Source organism: Scardinius erythrophthalmus (assembly GCF_964197995.2).
Source record: "Scardinius erythrophthalmus genome assembly, chromosome: 20".
Lineage (NCBI taxonomy): Eukaryota > Metazoa > Chordata > Actinopteri > Cypriniformes > Leuciscidae > Scardinius > Scardinius erythrophthalmus.
This window is the reverse complement of record NC_138240.1, coordinates 22,188,499-22,211,030: the sequence shown is the minus strand read 5'-3', so window position 1 is coordinate 22,211,030 and position 22,532 is coordinate 22,188,499. Positions and strand designations below refer to the sequence as shown.

The 22,532-nt window shown below is 38.0% G+C and overlaps 2 protein-coding genes across 3 annotated transcripts in view; one reads left to right on the top strand and one right to left on the bottom strand.

Annotated features, from left to right (window-relative positions):
* ggt5a (gamma-glutamyltransferase 5a) overlaps nucleotides 1-7,772 on the bottom strand; it is a 13,839-nt gene extending 6,067 nt beyond the window's left edge. The window contains exons 1-8 of the mRNA XM_081348452.1: nucleotides 7,398-7,772; nucleotides 4,245-4,372; nucleotides 4,056-4,151; nucleotides 3,542-3,731; nucleotides 3,258-3,418; nucleotides 3,034-3,180; nucleotides 588-718; nucleotides 101-285 (exon numbers count right to left, since the gene is read on the bottom strand). Coding sequence (XP_081204578.1) covers nucleotides 101-285; nucleotides 588-718; nucleotides 3,034-3,180; nucleotides 3,258-3,418; nucleotides 3,542-3,731; nucleotides 4,056-4,151; nucleotides 4,245-4,372; nucleotides 7,398-7,564 — 1,205 coding nt within the window. The 5' untranslated portion in view covers nucleotides 7,565-7,772. The remainder of the gene's footprint in view (nucleotides 1-100; nucleotides 286-587; nucleotides 719-3,033; nucleotides 3,181-3,257; nucleotides 3,419-3,541; nucleotides 3,732-4,055; nucleotides 4,152-4,244; nucleotides 4,373-7,397) is intronic.
* Nucleotides 7,671-22,532, top strand: asphd2 (aspartate beta-hydroxylase domain containing 2). Of its 2 annotated transcripts, none has more exons than XM_081348454.1 (4): nucleotides 7,671-7,947; nucleotides 13,715-14,915; nucleotides 15,899-16,012; nucleotides 21,298-22,525. In XM_081348454.1, the coding sequence occupies exons 2-4, from the start codon at nucleotides 14,030-14,032 to the stop codon at nucleotides 21,405-21,407; spliced, it is 1,110 nt and encodes a 369-aa protein (XP_081204580.1). In that variant the 5' UTR covers nucleotides 7,671-7,947; nucleotides 13,715-14,029; the 3' UTR covers nucleotides 21,408-22,525. The 2 variants fall into 2 exon arrangements, with proteins under 2 accessions (XP_081204580.1, XP_081204579.1); XM_081348453.1 differs by lacking the exon at nucleotides 7,671-7,947 and adding an exon at nucleotides 11,405-11,457 and having other exon boundaries at nucleotides 21,298-22,532.

The window sequence follows — 22,532 nt, the reverse complement described above, 5'->3', positions numbered from 1 at the left end:
TAAAGCATTGCATTTATTAATAAAGTAATAATATAATGACAATATTATCTCATTGTGCTCTAGAGCTTGTATAAAAGGTGAGAATGATACTTCAGTGTACATTTGGTTGATGGTGCTGGTCACAGATACCGCCATCCCATCCTCAGCGAGCACGGACACATGGGTGGTGCCATGTGAGTCCAGGTATGGAGTGACGTTGTAGTAGCTGGCATCATGAGTGCGGTTAGGACTGATTTTTGCTCTCACTTTGTCCGCAAAATGCTTCTGAATGATCTCAACTGCCTCCTATTCAAGCCACACAGAACGTCGAGGGTGATGAACTAATGCATGACTTTATGTGCCAACCAGTGGGTTGCCATCAATAATGGCAGTGTTGCTGTGCTGTACTCTACTGCCTGCAGTAATGATCACCCAGAACACAGCACTTAAGTCATTATGGCAGATTACACCAGTGCCTCTAGAGACTGTAATGACTGTAATGTTTCTGTTGAGTTACTAAAGCAGAGCCTGACCAATGGTATCATGCCTATAACGCTTACACAGAAGTTTAATATGTAAAACAAACGAGTTCCTCCTACAGAGCCTACCGTTTGAGAGGCAAAGTTGGGATCTTTCATGAACTTCTTAAGACCGTTGGCAAATTTACAGGTTTCTACGTAACGTTGGAATGTTAAGACCTTCTCGTCCCCCACCAGAGATGAAGAGCTTGGATTAAAACCTGAGGAGCACAGACAACTTTATCAATCTAATAGTTTAGAAACAACAAAAAAACAAGGTTTTGTTAAATTGATCGTTAATATGATCAAAGAAACAATATATAAATCTTTTGAAGGATACCACAGTGCACCAAAAAAATTTTTAGTAAAAAGAAGTGATAGAAAATATGGTTTCTCAATGATTTTCTGACAGGGCTTGACATTAACACCCACCAGCTCGCCAGATGCGGGTGGATTGAAGGTTTAATTTTATATATAAAATATACATAAACAGATGAGAAAGAAAACGCATGTGTAACAGTATAATGGATCTGTGTGTCAAGTCTTAAAGTGACTGAAACCTAATATACCTGCAGCCAAATTATGAGATAATACAAATATCTATATGTCAGAATTTCCCCATGGTATCGAAGTCAAAATTGTGGCCAGTGGCTAGTAACTTTGGAAAACCACTAGCCACAGTGGCTGTTGAGCACAAAGTTAATGTCAAGCCCTTGTGGCCGAAGTCAAAAGAGCTCAAGTCAAGTCTTTATGATATTCTGGCCCCTTTACACCACAATTCAAAAGTATGGGGGTCATTAATTTTTTTATGCACTTAATATTTTTTATTTCGCAAGGATGCATCAAATTGATCAAAAACAACAGTAAATTTGTTACAAAAGTTTCTATTTCAAATAAATACTGCTCTTTTGAACTTCAACTATTCATCCAGAAAAATCTTAATCTTAAAATATTGAGCAGCATATACGCAGCCTTGGTGAGCAAAATCTTACCGAACTTTTGAACGGCAATGTATATGGTTGGGTTATTCATATCTGTAGCACAAATGCTTCAGGAAGAATTTCTGCCCCTAAGGTACTTTAAATATTAAACTAACATATGAACAACATTAATAGTGATGCTTGTCATAGCCATAGACATAATAAATGCATAATAAAGACATAATAAATACTTTTTGCTCTATTCGCCGCTGGATTGTATGTCAACGGCGCCGCCATATTGCGGAAGGCAACTTTCCCATACCTCTCATAACGGGAATTGAGAAAAATGCCGGCTTCGTGTGCTGATTGGGGCTGTACAAATCGCCGCACAATTGAAAAGGTCTCGGGGAATTACCTTTCACAAGACTGAACATTTGTTTCTGGTTGTATTTGGACATTATATAATTAGTAATACAATTGTTAGTTGGCCACCGGAGTCAGTCAGACTAAAATAGCTAGCGGTGTCTCTAGTTAACTAACTTAGCTGTGAAAGTTGAGACATGAGTTGACATGATTTATATTATAGTTTTAGCTTAAATTATATTTTATATTATTATAAGTTATAAGTTAGTATAATTAAATATTCATCTATATTTTCTTAAAACCGACTATTATTACAAGTACTCGTTTCGGGTAGGTACTATTTCATTTACTATTTTTATTATTGTCTATATTATTTAGCAATTGATACTACATTGTATTTGCTATTATTATTATTATTATATTATACCACTTGCGATTATCAATCTATTATAGTTATGCTGTTAAATTATTGTACTATTCACCCGTTACTATTTAACATTTTTTATTGTCTATATTCTGTAATTGATATTTCTTATTCTATTGCTATTATTATAGTATTATACATAAACAATATGCGATTATCAATATATTATTATATATGATATTATATAATTATACTATTCATTACTATTTTATTTGCAGTATATTGTTTGTTTATTTTATTGACTATATACTAAACTATTTACTATTACTTCTCACTTTATCTTATATTTACTATTTGCATTGCACTGTAGTTGTACCATATCATATGTATTACCATAAAGGATCCATTAGTTATCTTTGTTATTGTATATTTGGAGTATCTATCTGTAAATATCTATCATTTTAGTGCTATAAAAATACAGAAAGCAGCCTGCCGGTGTGATTTGTATTTGCCGATTTGTTTCATTTTCGCAATGGCGGTCAATTCTAAGCACACGAAAACCTAAATCGGGTTAAAGATGGAAAATGCTTTTTCCACAATAAGAAAACTATTTCATTTAATGTGAAAATTAAATTATATCTCAGTATGTGGGTCTTCACAATTCTTATCCAAGAATAAAAAGCCAAATACATGACAAGCCTGAGCTTTGACAATTCAGTTTACTTGCATTTGTTAACCGCGCAGTCTTGCCCCCAGCAATATGGCGGACGCGTTGACGTATCGCAACAACGTTCCAAAGCGGCCAATAGCGCGTCTATGTATTTATTATGTCTATGGCCGTAGCAAGTACAACTAATAAAGGACATTACAGGTTAATAAGTTGTCCCACCTAGCATGGTGTTGAGTATGAAGCTAAGTATAGCTCCCCCTGCTGGCGGTGGAGGAAAGTACATGTCATACTCTCCTAGATTCACTTCCCAGGCTTTTGATTCAGACGCCTTGAACAAACTCAAGTCCTCCAGAGTAATTGTTACACCTGAAATACACAGTAAATAAACTGATTCCTTTATATTTATACAAATCATAATTGTAAAGAGTGAAATTGTGAATTACCTGCAGCTTGTATATCACTGACAAGGTGTTTGGCGATGTCTCCAGTGTATAAAGCATCCGCCCCATGTTCTGCGATGATCTCAAGTGTATCGGCTAGTTTCTCAAATTTCACTATGTCTCCCTCTTTCAATTGCTCACCTTGTTCATTCTGGAATAACTGGCTATTAAACACACACACACACACATCCAAGTGACTTTTTTGGTCTTAAATTTCAATTTAACTCTTGGTGTAAAAGGGAACATTATGAGTCTGGATTCATTCTGAATGGGAGTACATGTGTTACCGTAGTGGTGAGTCTGGCTTCTCCTTTAAGAGAAGTGGCAAAAATCGAGAGAGCACATAGGGAATGCGGACGCCCTCTCTAGCCATCTTGATAGTGGGCTGAAATAAACTGGCCCACGGCAGACGTCCATAGAGTTTATGAGCTCGCTCATAGCCACGGATTTCACCCGGGACACCGATCCAGTGAGTCCCTATAGAGAGAGAAACTATAGCTATCATATGTGCTTAAAGTGCTCAGTGCACTACGAGTATATGTAGCTATGAAAAATTAGACGGCAACTCCCTGCGTAAAGCATAACTGTCTGTAAGTAAATAAAGAAATAGTGCATTGCATCTTCCCCAAGGGGGATTGTACATATTAGATACAATAAGTGTATCTTATTTCAATTTTTTTTTTATGAAGGAAATACTTTATTTACACTATCAGCATATTTAAAGGTGAATAATGTGTGATAGAAACAATACTTTGAGTGGTTGCAAGAAACAAAAGTTCATCCATCTTAACACACTCTCACCTTCCATTGGCTGTGTTGCTGTTGGGCACATGGCAAGAAGGTCTGTTTTAAAAGCTTTTGGGACAGTCTCTCTGGCATTGATTATTTTCACTTTGCCTAGATAACAGAGATATTGATAAATAATAACAAAAATATACATTATACCGGCAGAAATAATAAGTAATTTAAGGTATGTAGGATGAATCTCACCACTTAGTTCCCGTATTGTAAATATAGAGCCTCCACCAATGCCCATGCTCTGGGGATTTATGATTGACGTGCACAGCAAAGTAGCAATGGCGCCATCTACCGCTGACCCACCAGACTGCAGTATATCTCTAGGAGAAAAAAGACTGAAAATGAGCTGTGGGATAAAGGACCTCCAAATATAATGATCCCCCTGCAAAGGGCCATTTTCCTAAAATGTTAAGGCGGCTATAGTTATGTAACAATATAGAAAATTTGTCGTTTCCAAAATTAAAGAACTGAAAAAAAAATTGACAGCGTATCTGTCAAGGCCCTTTCGCACCAAGGGCGATAACTGACAATAATAACGATACAGATACAAGCCTAGTTATAAAAATCATTCTAAATGTAAAAGAACGCCAGACACCTCAGTTATAACGAAAATGGCACAGAGGAAAGAATTCGTTGGAATTTTTTAGCTAATGAATTTTAAAAACATTGACAGCCAATCAGAACCCACCCTGATCAGCAGATGACATAACTGAATGTTATCGAGCGTTTGGTGTGGATGCAAATTATAGTTATCATCAGAGTTATTTTCTTCATAGTTGATGTGAACGGGCCTTTATTCTACACTTTTGGTCCAAACCAGAGTTTGATTGCTCCCTCTTTTCCTGCAGGATTCTGTTCAGATTCTATTTTTCGAGTCATTACCGTAGAACTTTTTGTCATCGTAGCGGCAGCTGTTGTTCAGGGCCACCCATAGGTTCAAACCAATTGCCTGCTGCTTCTGATTGCTTTGAGAGGGAAAGCTGCTCAAAACTGCTGGTCTAGGATCAGTTATCTCTCTAATAATAGCATACTGAAAACTTAGCATACAAAACTTTTATCAAACGATCCAGTGAGTGTCTGTTTGCGTTCAGGAGAACGTCAAAGGTTTCTATTTACGATGTGTTTTTGCAGCGTTGAGCAGTGTGGCCAATCATAAACACATCTGTTGTATTTCTTGAACGTGACGGCCAATCAGAGGTGTTTAAGTTAGCACTGATTTAAAACACTGGCATTCTGAGTGGTGAGTGGATTCAGAGTTCTGCACGCACACCAAATCCTCTTAAATAACGAAGTGTAGACATTATAATTAAATATTCATTGTGCAGTCAGCTTCATTGACTATAATGGAAGTTTGTGAGATTGCAATGAACTGAGTGACAGATTTTTAGTGATTATAAAGGGAGCGATTGTATGCTTCCTTTTCTGTTAAATGAACAGTGACTTGTGAGCGTAGACGCTTTAATAACTCATATTTGATCAGGAGCGTTTATGCTGGGATGTGTAGGTTGTGCGGTGACACATAACTTGAAGTTATTTCAAGAAAATCTATTTAAATGTGTTTTTAAAGGGGAAGCGCATCTTCTAGCCACCCTGCAGGTTCACCCTCCGCATATGGGGCTGCACGTGTGTGTGTGTGTGTGTGTGTGTGTGTGTGTGTGCTTGCCTTTAACTATGTGGTCCGTGTTGAGCAGGTTTCCCTATTTTTTAACAGTTAGGACATTTTGAACCTCGGAATCAAACCTGTAGGGGGAGACCAGGTATGGCTGTAACATCGGGAGAGTTGTAACACTACAAATTCCACCAATCAGGGATATGCTAGGAGTCCTATGATCATTTCATTATTTAATGGTTGTCAAGGCTACATGCAGATTTTATAAAGAAAAAGCAGATAAAATACTTATATTAGACTAAATTGTAGTTTCTCAGGAAAAATTTGATGCAGTTTTATCCTGCTAATTTCAAACCAAAATGCTAATACGGCTAGCTAAACACTGGCTGACAGGGGTGAGGTAGCCTACCCCATGTGTTACAACCAACCCTGGTATGGTGGAATAGTTTGTAACAAAGGCACACCATGTATTTGACATCAACTCATAAGGGCTGTGATATTCCTACAGAGGTTTGAATGGGTGCATTTTGTAGTAAAAAATGTGGGTACTTTGTATAAAAGTTTGAGCACTCTCCCTCACATTCAATGAGTTACATATGCTGAAGCAAAAAGTGTTACAACCATACCTGATCTCCCCGAACACACAATTCATACATCGGTAAAAGCTTTCAAGCCATAGCTCAAAAAGTTCTAGAATCATCCTTTTTTAGCTGCTGTCAAAATATAATGCAGTCAATAAAATTAAAATAAAACTATCACAATTAATCATATGACTTCCGAAAAAGCAGAGTAAAACAGTAATGTCAGTATAATCAATAATTTGTCAGTCTATGTTAAAAACTGTCTTGAACGTTAAACTGACATGTTAACTTTTGCCAGCAATGAAATACAATTTGACAGATAATTTTTTTTGCCTTCCCTTGACTGTTTAACAACCCCTGGGCTAATTGTGGAGGAACTGTTGATGAGAGAGATAAAAAAAAAATTAAAACACACACACACACGCATAAGGAAGTAACTTGGAAAATACAGTTCCAAACATATTAAACATCTTCCAATTGTTACATCAGACAGTAGCGTATGAAAAGCACGTTGAGACCCGTCATACGCCGGAATAACCAATGATTTTTATTTAGCCTACAAATGAAATGATCCATATTAGACGTCTTTAATGATTAGCCTAATTTCTAACCACAGGACTGTCACCTTTCAAAGACCCATTTCTAACTATGTAAACCCACTTTTCAAACGGTTTCCATGTCCTATACGTCTACAGAAACAATTTTATTTATAGCAAGCAACAAACTTAATCTACAATATTTTGAAGTAATCGTATACTGATGATTTATATCAGTATACGCTATATAGGGCTAAATGATCAGTTGTTGTCAAGGAATGTGTCCTTTAGTGAAATGAAGACAGAGATTGGTGTCAAGAGGATTATAGGCTGTGAATATACTTCTGATTAACTTCCAACTTTCTGTGAACGTCAAACCGGACGTCTCACCTCATTATCCACTCGTGTCCTCAAATTTACCTGACCCAGCCATCACGCAAGGATTACAACCTTGTTGTCATTTTCCAGGAAAACGTGATATTCCACATTATTATGCATGTTCGAATGAAAGATTCGAAAGCTATTTTAAAGTATTTTCTAAAACATTTAAAGCATCAGAGGGCAAATAATTATGTAGGCTTAGGCTACAGTAAGGCACCGTGTATCTACCATCACTCACCGCCCGATCTTTGAACAGGTTTCCGAGTCCGCTGCCACTGCTGCTGTTTTGTAGAGTCCCTCAGGGCACTCGTCGTTAAAGTGAGCCACGCAAATAATAATAATTACAATAATACATATAAGCGGAATACTCACAAACAAACAAACTTTCTCTTTTCGTCTGGCCATTCTAGCCCGACCCAGTGCGTCTTTGCTTTATCACTGAACAACTTCTCGCGTGCAGTCGCACACAATTAGCCCTCCCCTTCTTTACACTGTCAACGGCTAATTAAGCGCATTGTCAAGGTGTAGAGGTCGAGTCTAAAGCGGATTGCGGAAAGTGTTGCTGTAAGAAGCGTTTTCGCACTCTCCAAATGCTATTTGGCAGACTTTACTCATACAGAGACATTCCCACTGGAACAAAGGGCTGGACGTCACTGCTGGACGACGACCGCCTGGGGTTTGAGTTTACATTTAGGCTACAACCTTTTTTTTTCTTTTTTCTTTTTTTTTTATCTCACCACCACACATGTTGGGTCTCAGAGGGATATCATATTCCTGCCACGTGAAAAGTGAGTTACTTCAGCCATTTCTTCCTAACATTACTCTTAACATGAACAGTTTTGTTGTTTAGTTTGATTCTGTTCAAAATATTTAACTAAAAAATGCCAGCCTGATTACATTAGATTACACCAACTAAACTCTGCTTTAAGATTTTTTGTTAGTTTTGTTGGTGTAATCTTATGAAGTCAGCTTGATTTAGTAATTTTGTGGTAAAACATGTACAAATACTTTAATGTATCCTTCAAATCAGATGTTACATGGTGCACATTTCTGTATACATTACTTTTTTTTTTACAGTGTAAGGCAAACATCTTGTGCTATCAAACTGTATGTCAACAAACAAATTATTTAATCAGAAATTATTCATATTGTAAAATGTCTTTCAATCACTGAAAAAAAATAATATAGCCTGTATTTTCATGATTTATCACAACCTTTTTTCTTTTGTCAAATCAACCATTAATGTGGTTCAGATAACATAATATTTTGAGTTTCTGTTGATTAAACCAGTCTTCATTGTATTAACGATTAAGTTTTAATTTCAATGAACTCAAAATTAAGGCAACCAGGCAACTTCATTTTTTAAGTTAGTTACTTACTTTAATTAACCAACAATATTTTTTCCAGTGATACAAGAGACCATGCTATTGTGAATGTAGTCACGGCTAAAGGAAAAACATTTCAACAGTTAAAGAGTCTGCATTTCCGCAGAACTGGTTTGGAACTACTTTCTCCATGTAGGCCATGTCATGTGACATATGAAGTTATTCAGTGTTCCCCGCTTCCATTTATGAATATGACGACTCCTTTCATGTGGCTTCATCGGACAGTTAAGCCCAAACTATACTTCAGTTTATATTGTACGGTAATATATGTAACTTTCTCACAGACAAGCACTTGTGTGAGGCAAGGTTATTATAGTTTTGCATTTTTAAATTAGTTTTTATTTTAATATCATTTTCAAATTTCCTATAAATTTCAGTTTAGTTTTAGTTAGTTTCATTAATGGTTTTGTTAGTTTTAGTTTAGTTTTTATTTTGTGAACACATTTCTATTTAGTTTTTATATATTTAGTTTCAGTTTCAGTTTTAGTAATTATTTTAGCAGAGTTAACAGAACACTTCCAGTTAAAGACATTTAATTTCAGCACAGTTTAATGTTTGCAGTTTACATTCAACTCTTGTGAAAACCTCTTAATGATAAAAATAAAATAATTGTTCGAGGATGAACAAAGAACCAAACAAATGCAACTAAAAAGTAAAAATTATATTATAAAATAAAAATTAAATCTTGTTAAACGTGGTGTATAAGAAAAAGAAAAAGATATGCGTATGATTATTCTGATTATTCTTTAAGGTTATTTCTATGATTAATCCTTTCAAACATTATTCTTATATTGATCCATTTATGCTTTTTGTCTATTGGATCGTTTAAAATCATATACTCATAGTTATACACATATTCAAATGTTCTCTTCAGGCCAGACATTTAGTATGTATACTTCTACTGGGCTATAGACATAGACATTCAGGGCTATTTGTTTTTTCCGTTTTCTGCTCAGTGTGGTATCTTGTCTAATATGTGTGGTATAGGCCTATCTTGTTTAGGCTAGTTTCACATGAGATGGTTATCTTAAACCTGGAATTAAGGTACAGCTGTATGTGCATGAGGTGGAAATACTTATTTAGGCCTTTCTGCTTCCAAGGGCTGGTTCACACAGAGAGCGGTTTTGCTTTGAAAAACAGAAAAAAGACGCGGGCACAGTGGGGAAAAAGCGCAAGGTCTCGATACGCGTCTTTTAAAAGTTGAACTTCCCAGATAGCACATGTACATCACGGAGACGTCTATTTGATGTGCGTGTTTACATCTGGAAGACGTATTTTTAGAGTGTCTGCTCATCTGCAATACGTCTATAGGACGTTTCCTGTCAGATGTCAAATAGACGTTTAGAAAATGTCTTTAAGATGTAATGATTTAAAATGTATGTTAAACTGACATCTTAAAGATGTCTATCAGATGTTAGTAAACAGCAGATGCTTTCCAGATTAAGTGATCTTTAACAGACATCTTGCAGACGTAGGTGTGCTATCTGGGTTTTTAGAGCGTCGTGTCATGCACGTGATGCTGCAGAAGACGCGAGACTCTAGCGCAACGGTCATACATTGAAAATTAAAGTAGCACAGTGGAATGGAAAAAAGTGATTTTCCGGTAGGCTACAGGATTAGAGCTTATTAATTACAAAAACGATTATTTATTTCTGCTGATTATTATTTTGTTTCAGTTAGTTTTTCAGTAACTGTTGTTAGTTTCGTTTAGTTTTAGTTTTTCATTAATGTAGAAATTTCTATTTTATTTCAGTTTACGAAAATGTTTTTTGACTAATAGTTTTAGTCTTAGTTTCAGTTTTCGTTTACGAAAATAACCTTGGTGTGAGAGCAGTTAAGAGTCATCTTCATTGGTCATAACGTCTGGAAAGAAATAGCACACACACTGGACAAGGATGAAACTTTCTAGTGCACATATGTTGAGCGTGCTATCAAAGTATTTTGAAAGGCTGCATTCAACTCTACACATGATAAGTGTTTGCATCAAAACTGAAGTATACTTTGGGCTTGAAGTGCCCACTGGATACGCATAGCCTGCACATAGACATTTCGTATACTATGCAGAATTTTGGGAGTATGCATATAGGCTATTCGGACAAGGGAAAAGCTCTGACATTACATTTTGCTATCCAGTTTTTTTTTTTTTTTAATCCACTATGGGTGTTGGATAGTGACATATTGAAAATATATTTAATGTCATTGATTATAACAGGACTGGAACATTGTATTGGCCAATTCATAGCCTCAAAGTTCCACTAAAATTCTATTGTGAAATGAAATTTGAATTAAAAAGAATCGCTGGCATAAATCAGAGTTTGAATTTAGGCTACATATTATCATGTTGACAATCTATTATTGCATAAAATAGTCTTAAATTTTTTTTAGAAAAATGTATTAAAGTAGGCCTATATATTTAATTAATACATTTAACTAAGACTCTCAAAATGTTTGGTATTTCGTCAAGAGGCTAAATTATGATGTTGAGATAGTCTCTTTCTTCATTATTGTGACATAGGCTAGCTAGGCTATCCGATTGAAATGGTTTCTCGAACAAAACAAAATGTAGGGACTTTGTAGGGAATTGACTGTATCGTTGTGGTTTGTTATTGCCATCTCGTGTGAGTGACAGGTTGTCCCGCCCTCGCGCCAGTAAACTTCTCTGTCCATTGTGATTTCATGGTGACAGCTGTTAGAAAGCAAATTTGTATTTAAGTGTAACTTCAACTAAACCTGCACATGACTTGTAAACTTTTTCAAGTAGCCCAGGCTTTGTAGTATTTTTGTGCGGTCTCTCATATGAGGGCTGGGGGAAAGGGGAGGTCCTTAATGAAATCTATCTTTGAAGATTCGCCCACCCACTGACGCAAACCCACGGCACATAAGGAAACGGTTCATCTCGTGTGTCACCTCAAGGCAAGTTTCAAATTTGTCACAGGCTGTGTATTCTGAAAAATGACAGGTTTAATTTATGCGACTGCAAACCATTTTGAACAGGATATTCCCATAGACTCAAACAATGTAAAGCAGACTTCCGAAAAACTGTAGCCTACTAGCATACTGAGATGACATTGAAACCAATAAGATTAAGAGCAACAACAACAAAAAACTAATCGACGAAGACCATTTGCAACATACTATCAATATATTTATAAACAAACCACAAAGCGTTACATTTGTTGCGATTCCATGGGGAAACTGGTCTCACGAGCATGACGTCATAGGAAGTTGTCGGCTTGGCATACAATGCACCATGGGAATTGTAGGCTGTTGTGTCACTTTTAACAGCTGGCCTACTAATGCTTTTATTACAACACGCACTGTGCGAATAAAGCTGTCACATATAAGAACCACGTGGCAGAAGCGGGATTTACTCTGTTCACTTTATCATAATTATCCGTGATTAGTTGTTGTTGCACTTTAAAACCATGAATAATTAAAAAATGAATTAATATTTTAAATGAACTAAATCGTTGAAATCTTCTGAATCTTTTTCAAATCTATTCATTCATATTAAGTGTTTTGACTAACGCAAAACTTTTTCACCTTGACACCTTTGCTTGAATTAACAAGGAGAGAAGGGAGACTGAAGAATTCTGATTGTGTGAATGACTGATTATTTTAATTCATAATTTATTTCGCCTAATTTAGTGTTGTCTTGATTAGGCTACTGTTGAAATGAAAGAGAAATCAATATTGTTTTTGTAATTTATAGGGAAACCGTTTTAAATGCTTAAACACTCTTTCTCTTATTGGTATTTGTGGACGCACATTTTAATGAAGGATAATACAAATTGTTTCTACCATGGACGAGTCATTGTTTTAAACGAATCATTAAATCATTTGTGTGAAAGATTCATGACTTGCTCGAGCACAAAATCACTGGCTTGTCGCCACCTACCGGTTAACGATATAACCCGCAGAGAGGCTCTTTGAACATAACAATAAATTCAAATTTTTATATTTTATGTAATACAATTTATTTTGGTGAACGGATAGAAAAGATTCGAGTTACTGGGATGATTCAAAATCCTCACCACTACTGACAGTTACACCCCTCTTTATGCGGTTTACAACCATGCATAGTAAGGGAAAGCTTGATTTTAATAGCTAATTTAAAATTATTATTTGGCCTAAAATAAAATTATATATTATCCATGTTAATGGTGTTATTATAGGCAGTATCGATATTAATATTATAATGAAGCATTTGTTATGGTTTCAGTAGCCAGTCAGTCAGTAGCCTATGCGTCTTCTAAACGCCCAGATTTCAATGATGAGACGTCGGGCGTCTGTCATGTTGTTTTCTGCCCGGTTGTCTCTGGCGTTATGAGCGTCGTCTGACAGCGCTTTACGGACATAAGGGCAGGACCAGAGACTGCAATGAAACAGCGACAGGGGGGTGTTTGAGAGGGAAGTGTAGAGGCAGGATAACTGGAATTGCCGGGCGGAACAGTCGCTGAAAATCTGACAGACAACAAGAAGTGCCGCGCAGTTCTCGGTAAATATCCATTTGAATGGGCGTCATTTGCGCATTGACTCGTTATGATCGTATTATTGCATGCTGAATCTCTTGATTTAAATGTTGCATTAGGTAGCTGGGGTTTCTATTTCTTTGTGCTGTTTTATTGTACGCATTCCCCTGCTGTTACTCTCTCTCTCAATCTGTCTGTGTTGACAGACGCCGGGTTTGTTTTTGTCTTTCATCTCTACTAGCCTGTCAGGATGCATTGCATTCTTTCTGAAGGGTCCTAATGCAACAATTCCCTGTTCTCTTCGTGTCAGCCAATTAGGCTCTATGGTCAAATTTGTTCCTTCAGGTTTGTGTTGACTGTATTGCAGTATACCTTGGAATTCTCTCATGACTCATGATTTTAAAAAGTGCAGTGCGGAGGTGTTGCAAAGACTGAATTTGAAATGTCATGCCCGTCTATTTGTGCTGCGGTCTCTATCAAGCTGCTCGTCGGTCTGTGCGTGAGTGTGTGTGGGTGGGGGTGGAGGTGGGGGGGGATGTGTGTGTGGGTGGGTATATAAAAATGATCATGTGGTCAAACCGGGCTGTCAAGGCAGGTGTGATGCAGTTTGCCTCATCGGCAATGTCTGTATAGTGACATTCTGCTGCACTTTATCACAAAATGTCCTTATATCTCCTTTTTTTCCCTCTCTTTTCCAGGTGCCCTCCTGTGCACTGTGTCTCTGTTGGCTGGGATCAGGAGGCGAGGAGCAGCTGAAATACCTCACACTATCAACATTTCCGAATGCATTGAAACGGATGAGAAAAGCTCGCTTGAGTTAACCAAAGCGGTTGGAACGTGATCCAATTAGACAAAAAGCTCCTCGAAAATGAAGCAAAAACACGAGGCAGCGTCACTTTACTAAAACACCAAATCAAACCGAACCCAACAGACACGAATACTCGAAATCGTATCTATGTACGTCTAAGAGTGTGTGTTTGAGTTGGAGTGTGAATCTATGTTCGTATGCAGGGATGGAGTGGTCTTTAGAGCGGATGAGGGAATGGGTGGCAGGTGGCATGCAGTCTGTGCGAGAGTGTGAGACCAGTGCTGTAGGCACTGCTCTTTGTCTCGCCTTTCTTTTTATCTGGTACTGCTACCGCGTGGGATGCGAGCACGCCGTCCCTTCGCTCCGTGGCGGTTTCAGCCCAGAGCGACGTGGCGGAGCCCTACCTGGTGGAGTTCTCGCCTCGGATCTCTCGGCCCGTGGAGGCTCGTTGAAACTCCGTCAGGTCGGAGGAAGCGGTGTCAGCGAGGAAGAACTCAACGGCTTCGCCTATTGCCAGTCAACCGAATGTTTCCGTTGCTCCAAGCCCGGCGAGGGCCTGAACCAGCGGCTCTACCACAGCCTGCAGGAGTACGCCAAGCGCTACACCTGGGCCGGCATGGGCCGCGTCCACAAGGGCGTACGCGAGCAGGGCCGCTATCTGCTCTGCAGCCGGCCCTCCATCCAGAAACCTGAGGTCTTCTTCCTGCCGGACCTTACCTCGGCTCCTTTCTTCTCACGGGAGGCGCAGAAGCATGACGTGGAGCTTCTGGAGAGAAGTTTCCCTGCACTTCTGGCCGAATTCGAGAGCGTGTACCGGCTGCCGTCCAGTCGGACCGGCTCCTCGCTTCCACTGGGCTGGAAGGCCAACAGCACACCCCGTGGCCAGTGGTGGACCTTCTATCTGGTGAACCAGGGAACTCCGATGGTGCTGAACGCCAGGCGGTGTCCGCGTACGTGGAGGGTGCTCGGCCAGCTCCGCACCTTTATTGCGAATAATGTGTTTGGAAACGCCTGCTTCTCAGTGCTCAGTCCTGGAACAACCATCACTGAACACTACGGCCCAACTAACGTACGCCTGCGCTGCCACCTTGGTAAGAGATGGTAATCTATGTACACTACCTGTTGAAAGTTTGGGCACAGCTACTATTTTTGACATTTTAGAATTAAAGTAAAGTCATCTATACTGTGACATACTGTATCACAGATGGATGTATGGAAATTTTTATAATAATATTGAATTACACTACCATTCAAACGGTGCAAGGATGCATTGAATTGCACAAAAATGACAGTAAAGACATTTATAATGTAGGGTGAATTCAGGTTGATTGGGACACTTTTTCCAATCATCTCAATGACAAAAAGTGTCCCAATCATCCTGAGTTCCCCACTATTTATATCTCAAATAAAGGATGTTCTTTTAAACTTTCTATTCATCAAAGAATCTAGAACAAAAATGCATCATGGTTTCCACAAAATATTAAGCCACACAGCTGTTTGAAATATTGATAATAATACAAATATTTCTTGAGTTGCAAATCAGCATCTTAGAATGATTTCTGAAGGATCATGTGACACTGAAGACTGGAAAAATGATGCCATCACAGGAATAAATTACATTTTATCAACTTAAAATTGTAAAACTTCACAATATTATGTTTTTTACTGTATTGTAATCAAATAAATGCAGCCTTGGTGAGCAGAAGATCTTAATATTTCCAAACCTAAACTTTTTTTTAATGGTAGTGTTCTGTTGTAAATTTAAACAAATCATATTTGATCTTCTTCAGATTCACAACCCAACTTCATCAGTATTAAAGGAGTTTGCATGAATGCTGGACACTTGTTGGATGCTTTACTTTTACTAAAAAGTTAGTTTAGTTATGTAAAGAAATTAATATTTAAATTTATATTTCTCTACAGAACTGATTTCAAACATTTTCAAGATCACGAGAAAAATAAACTTTAGTCAAATGTTTCCAAACATCTGACTGGCAATGTATGCATTATATGTGACAGCAGCAGTCTGTGCCTGTTTAAGGTATAGCCATTTCCCCTCTGTGTGTGTGTGCAGGACTGAAGGTGCCCTCTGGTTGTGAGTTGGTAGTTGGTGGAGAGCCGCAGTGCTGGTCTGAGGGAAGCTGCCTGCTGTTCGATGACTCTTTTCTTCACACTGCATTTCATGATGGTGAGAAACAGAAACAGTGTGCGGAATAAGTATAATAGATTGTGGTGCAATTAGAAATAAATCATTTGAAAATGAATGTGTTATATGAAAAACTAAATGGAACCTGATGTATACTTTAAAGAGGAATTTAATTTTAAAGTAGTCTCTAATAATCTACAATAAATAATAATATAATAATCCTATTATAGTAGTTTTCATGAATAAAAAAGGCAAAAATCAAGTAAATACTGTAACCAACAGTGCACTTAGTAATCTAGTTTTTGCACACTAAGAATCATATTTTTACAGTACACAGTGAATATGTCATGATTCATGAATATGACAATGAAAAACTGGATATAGCACAGCATAATTTGAAATCATTTTTTATACTTGCTCTTTCATGTCCAGTGATAGCTGAACTCTCCTGTCTGCATCCAATTCAAATACACATGTTTTTATACAGGCTATGCACACTATATCTGGATATGTCGCCGTTTGCCACGTTCTGGGCATTAAATGTTTATTAGATACTCAAAGACTTGTTTAAAATGCGTATTTGCTGAATGCTGACAGTATATGAAAAAGTATTGTAGTATTTGCTTTTCAATTATTAGATGGAACTGTTAAAGGGTTAGTTCACCCAAAAATGAAAATTCCATCATTAATTACTCACCGTCATGTCATTACTTCCGTAATTACTCACCCTCATGTCGTTCCAAACCTGTAAGACTTTCGTTCATCTTCAGAACACAAATTAAGAACTTTTGATGAAATCTGAGAGCTTTATTTTCAGAGACTAAACTAATGAAGGCTGAGAATAGGAGCTCCATGCATCTGTATTCAAGCACTGCATTTCTCAGCTCTGTCAAAATACAAGTCCTGCTTATGACACTTTTTGGCCAAACAGAAAAACGTATTGATGCAAATAATTACAAAATGCCAAATATCGGCCAATATATCTAGTATGCAGTTAGTTGCACTAAGACAAGCGTCACTGTTTCTCTTAATAATATTTTATTTACCATATATATAATGAATTATATATTATAACTAAATTATGAATGATTCTCTAAACCATGCAGTTTTTTTGAGGACAGGTGTGCACTGTGCAGGTCATTTTGTACGAGATCAGACTAAAAGTCCACATGAAATCAAAATGGAAGTTTTTTAGGCTTTTAGTATGTGTTAGAATTACTGTTGTCTATAAGCAAAACAATGGCACAATTCGTATTTAGAAGAAATAAGCATTCAAAACTTAGTCTCTATCTTCTGACAATATGGATCAATGATTTTGATGACATCACTCTGCTCTTCAGCTTCTCATCTACTTTTCTGTCCAATCAAATGCTCTCTAGAATCTGAAGCGTCCCTCCCCGTACATTATAAATATACTGTGGCTAAAATCGGTCACTTGTTCACACAATTAATAGTCCACACAGTCTGCTCCGGTTTAGAGACACAATAGCACCGAGCGGATCATATGCACGAGTTGGTGCAGACCACAAAACGTATTGGACCCATTTAAATTCTGCACAGAATGCTATATTTTAAAGAGATATGGAGGAGATTAGGAGGAGAAACGGTTAGATTAGAAGGAAACTGCGGCTTTACCTAGCTCAATAGCTCTGGCCAGCTGATATAAACGAAACGCTATTGGTTATTTAAAAAAAGGGGAGGAGCTGTTCGATATGTCCCGTCAACTAATGTCCCATAGTGTTCGTTTGGCGGCCATCTTGAAGTCATGTTAGCCCTAGGGTACGGTGGCCGAGAAGGGTCACAACACAAACAAACGCCACAACAACTACATATTCAGAAAACACCTCCAAATTCAGAAAACACATACAAACGCCACAACAACTACATATTCAGAAAACACCTCCAAATTCAGAAAACACATACAAACGTCACAACAACTACATATTCAGAAAACAACTTCGTTGATTTCACATCACGTACGCTGCAAATATTCACAGCACGAGCAAATAGGGAAACGAACTGCAAACTGCAAAGACAAAACAGAAATGTTTCCAGGGGGCCATAATCAGTGACAGCTACAAGAGGTAAGTGTTTCTCTTTTATTATGACAGACTTGTCGATGTGCTCTGATACCAAAGTGGTTTTGTGTGTTTTCAACATATTAAGTTATTGTCCCCATAACGTATTAGTCCTCGCAGATAATTGTTAAACGTTCTGCCAACGTTGTTAGCTGGAAACTAGCTGGCTAGCTCGCTTCTGGTCACTAAATAGATGCATTACCGGCGTTTGTACATTGTTGTCCTGATATCTGAACTATTTATTTATTTTTCAGTTTGAAATGTTCTGTCCGTTTTGTGCTGCAAACCACTTCGGTATCAGAGCACATCGACAAGTCTGTCATAATAAAAGAGAAACACTTACCTCTTGTAGCTGTCACTGATTATGGCCCCCCTGGAAACATTTCCGTTGTGTCTTTGCAGTTTGCAGTTCGTTTCCCTATTTGCTCGTGCTGTGAATATTTGCAGCGTACGTGATGTGAAATCGACGAAGTTGTTTTCTGAATATGTAGTTGTTGTGGTGTTTGTATGTGTTTTCTGAATATTTGTTGTGGCGTTTGTATGTGTTTTCTGAATATGTAGTTGTTGTGGCGTTTATATGTGTTTTCTGAATATGTAGTTGTTGTGGCGTTTGTATGTGTTTTCTGAATATGTAGTTGTTGTGGCGTTTGTATGTGTTTTCTGAATATGTAGTTGTTGTGGCGTTTATATGTGTTTTCTGAATATGTAGTTGTTGTGGCGTTTGTATGTGTTTTCTGAATATGTAGTTGTTGTGGCGTTTATATGTGTTTTCTGAATATGTAGTTGTTGTGGCGTTTGTATGTGTTTTCTGAATATGTAGTTGTTGTGGCGTTTGTATGTGTTTTCTGAATATGTAGTTGTTGTGGCGTTTGTATGTGTTTTCTGAATTTGGAGGTGTTTTCTGAATATGTAGTTGTTGTGGCGTTTGTATGTGTTTTCTGAATATGTAGTTGTTGTGGCGTTTGTATGTGTTTTCTGAATATGTAGTTGTTGTGGCGTTTGTATGTGTTTTCTGAATATGTAGTTGTTGTTGCGTTTGCAGGTGTTTTCTGAATTTGGAGGTGTTTTCTGAATATGTAGTTGTTGTGGCGTTTGTTTGTGTTGTGACCCTTCTCGGCCACCGTACTAGGGGCTCCTGAACTGATCTCCTGAACCACAACATACAAAGACAAATGAACCCACATTTTCATATACGGTAATTCTGACACCAGGAATCAAATGGAAAGGTCATTGACATGGTACAACCACTTGGTGTGAATGATATAAAGTATGAATGATATAAACCAACTGCAATCCCTCTATGACATTCATGAAAATATCCCTTTTTGGGTTTGGGTTGTTAGGATGCTCAACAATGGTTGCTAGGGTATGGCTAGGAAGTGTTGAAGGTGATTCGTGATTGGCTGTTTACTGCCCCGAGTCAAATGAGCCCACCCTCATGTTTCTATGACACTTCTATCTATAGATATCCCTTTGCCCTCTTTCAGTGGATGTCTGTGGAACTAGTTGCTAGGGTGTTCTAAATGGTTGCTAGGGAAGGGCGTGGCTTGATGGTGATCCTGAGAGACCACCCCCTGTCTCTATGACACTGTGATCCAGAGTTATATTTGATACAAAATTCCTATGCAAGTTACATAGTAGGATAAACACAAATGCGCAATCCCTGTTTCATGGGCCGTCCCTTCATCATAGTATGTCTAAAGGCTGAGACACACCAAGCCGACGGTCAGCCTTCGGGCAGTTTTGGTGCGTCGTATGACTAAGTTTGCTCAGTGTGTTCTGCATGGTTCCGCACCGTCTCCTGAAATTGGTCCTTGTTGGCTTTTTTCGGCCGATTCGACATGTTGAACCGGCGTCGGGCCGTCAGTGAGAGAGAGAACTCTGATTGGCTGTTCAGCTTAATGCACGAGAATAATAGCAAAACAGCGAGCAAAGAAGTCAAAATGGTACAGATAGAAGGCTGTTCTAATGTTACGTCATCTTACCTGAGTGTTCCTTGGCAAATATTTCAATATTAACATGAGCAGAGTGAAATAAAGAAAGTGTTTAGCAGGATTGATATTCAAAATGGTAAGCATGCACTGCTTTGTTTATGGTTTGGGTATCTGCAACCTGCAGCGTCGGTTTCCCTCTTTGAATAGATGACAAACAGGACTAATGCAGGAAACTATTGCAAAAACAAAATGGCAAAAGTTACATTTGCCTATTTTTCACCAGTAAAGAGTGGTTGTACCATGTCTATGACCTTTCCATTTGATTCCTGATGTCAGAATTATATGAAAAAGTGGGTTAATTTGTCTTTGTATGTTGTGTGGTTCAGGAGATATGAAATTTTGCATGACTTCAAGATGGCCGCCAAAAGAACCCCATGGGAAATTAGTTGACCTCGGCAACATCAAAAATTCTTAACTAGACACCATTAGGGTCCCAAAAAAATCCAAATGGGTACATGGGAACCTATTTCTCCTGCTAGACTACAATGTTTACTATAAATGATTTATTTGTGCACATTATTATTGTTTGTTTTATTTTGTTTATCTATTTACCGTAATTACAGTGCAAATAGTGGCAAATACTATTTGCACCTCAGTGTATTGTAGTATATTATAAAACAAATATATAAACAAAATAATTGTTAAAATTATAAACAAAAAATAACAATAAATTCAGTATATATGATTATATTTATTAAAATCATGAATGGATGGCACCTTATTGCGACATTGTCCCTGTCCCTAAAGCACTCCCCTACACCTACCCCTAACAATACCCATTAATAACTCTTTATTCACACCAAATACCTGTTATTAATGTGCCCTCAAATTCTTTAATCAAAATAATTTCCCCTTAACATTGCAGCGTCATCTTTCCTCTTCTCTAATGACATGTTTAGTGTGAGGGCGGGACAACCTGTCACTCACATGACATCACAACATTAGCAAACCAAAACCATCCAATCAATTTCCGATGAACAAAATCAAGTCCCGCCCAAAATGTTTTCTTCTTCAAGAAGCCGTTTCACTTGGATATGTCACAATAGAAAAAGAAAAGACTATCGCAACTTGTTTTATGCCGACTTTTTTAGTATTTTTGATAGACGGATTATAAAATGGCCTACAGGAAACCACTCCAAAGGCATTAGCAACACCCTGGCAACCACTCGCAACATGCTGAAAAGTTTGCCGGGGCAAGAAAATGATAGTATTTACCATTTACATCATTAATTCCATGTACTGTATGTGTGCTCAGGTTCTGCAGAAGATGGCCCGAGAGTCGTGTTCATGGTGGACCTGTGGCATCCAAACGTGGCAGCAGCCGAGAGACAGGCACTGGACTACATCTTCACCCCTGGACGCTGAAAGAGAGCTGGGAGAGGAAAAAAAGGGTTAACAATTTCCATTGTATTAACAGTATGAGATGAGTGCAAAGGGAAAGACAGAGTGTGGAGAGCATCAGTCTCTTCCTCTAGTGTACGTACCTTTACTCTCACTTTCCTTCTTGGCACTGCTTCAGTAGAGACTCCGATGTACCGTCACTATTGTACATTTATCAATGTTTACAGACCTCTTCAAGTTTAACCATAGCCAAAACCTGCTGGTGAACTGTGCTTGAGACAAAGCCCTCGCAATGTTCATGTTGTTCTTACAATTTAGCTGCAGGGTCACTTTATACCCAGTGAGTGTCATAGTATCATTTCACCTAAAGCATTGACAGTCAATCGCACATGGAATTGCACTTTTTGCTAAGCCTGGTTGCCACAGCTAGGTAGGATTGTATAGGAAGCACAGTACAATGTTTGGTCTGTACATTTTTACTGAAGTTAGGCTTACAGAAGCTAAGCTAAACAGTCGTAAAACGACATATGCTGCAACGACAGTGGATTTGACATTTACAGCAAAGGCATGTGGATGTATGGCAGAGATGGTATGCGAAGTGAACCGAAGCACTACCAGCTATTGTGTAAAATGACCTCCTCCATTAAACGCACTAGTGGCAAGTTATTTTTCCGCCACGTCTAAGTCAGGGTCGGATCATTGCGATGGGGATGAATACGAGCACATCAAATCAGCCTGCTTTCCACTTTACTCTTTCCTACCTTGAATTTTCGAAACGATTCAAAACTTATCAATCACTTTGTATCTCTGTGAAACTAAAGAGGGACAGGGCGCTTCATATTTTCCGGAAAACGCAACGTTATGGCTGTTAATATGTGCTAGGTTCAACCTTATTGTGCTTTGTCGTACTGCTTGTAAGCAGAGCTTTCGTGGTTGTCGCATCGATATTGGTACATTCCTTTTGTAAGACAGACCGTTTTGAGACCGTTTCGTGAGAAGTGACATTTTATATCATTGTGAGACTTTTGGAGTTGCAGATCAATTTTATGACAATGTTCCTACTCCCATGTTTCCAAATTGTGTGCCATGGACTCACTTTGCAATGGATTGAGTAATTCTGTTGATTTAATAAAGAACTAATTAAATATT

What these genes read in the sequence shown, in the direction of transcription:
- asphd2 (XM_081348453.1), top strand. Translation starts at nt 14,030, where the DNA reads ATGGAGTGGTCTTTAGAGCGGATGAGGGAATGGGTGGCAGGTGGCATG. An exon ending in ACGCCTGCGCTGCCACCTTG is followed by an intron (nt 14,916 to 15,898) that starts GTAAGAGATGGT and finishes GTGTGTGTGCAG; the next exon opens with GACTGAAGGTGCCCTCTGGT. An exon ending in TCACACTGCATTTCATGATG is followed by an intron (nt 16,013 to 21,297) that starts GTGAGAAACAGA and finishes ATGTGTGCTCAG; the next exon opens with GTTCTGCAGAAGATGGCCCG.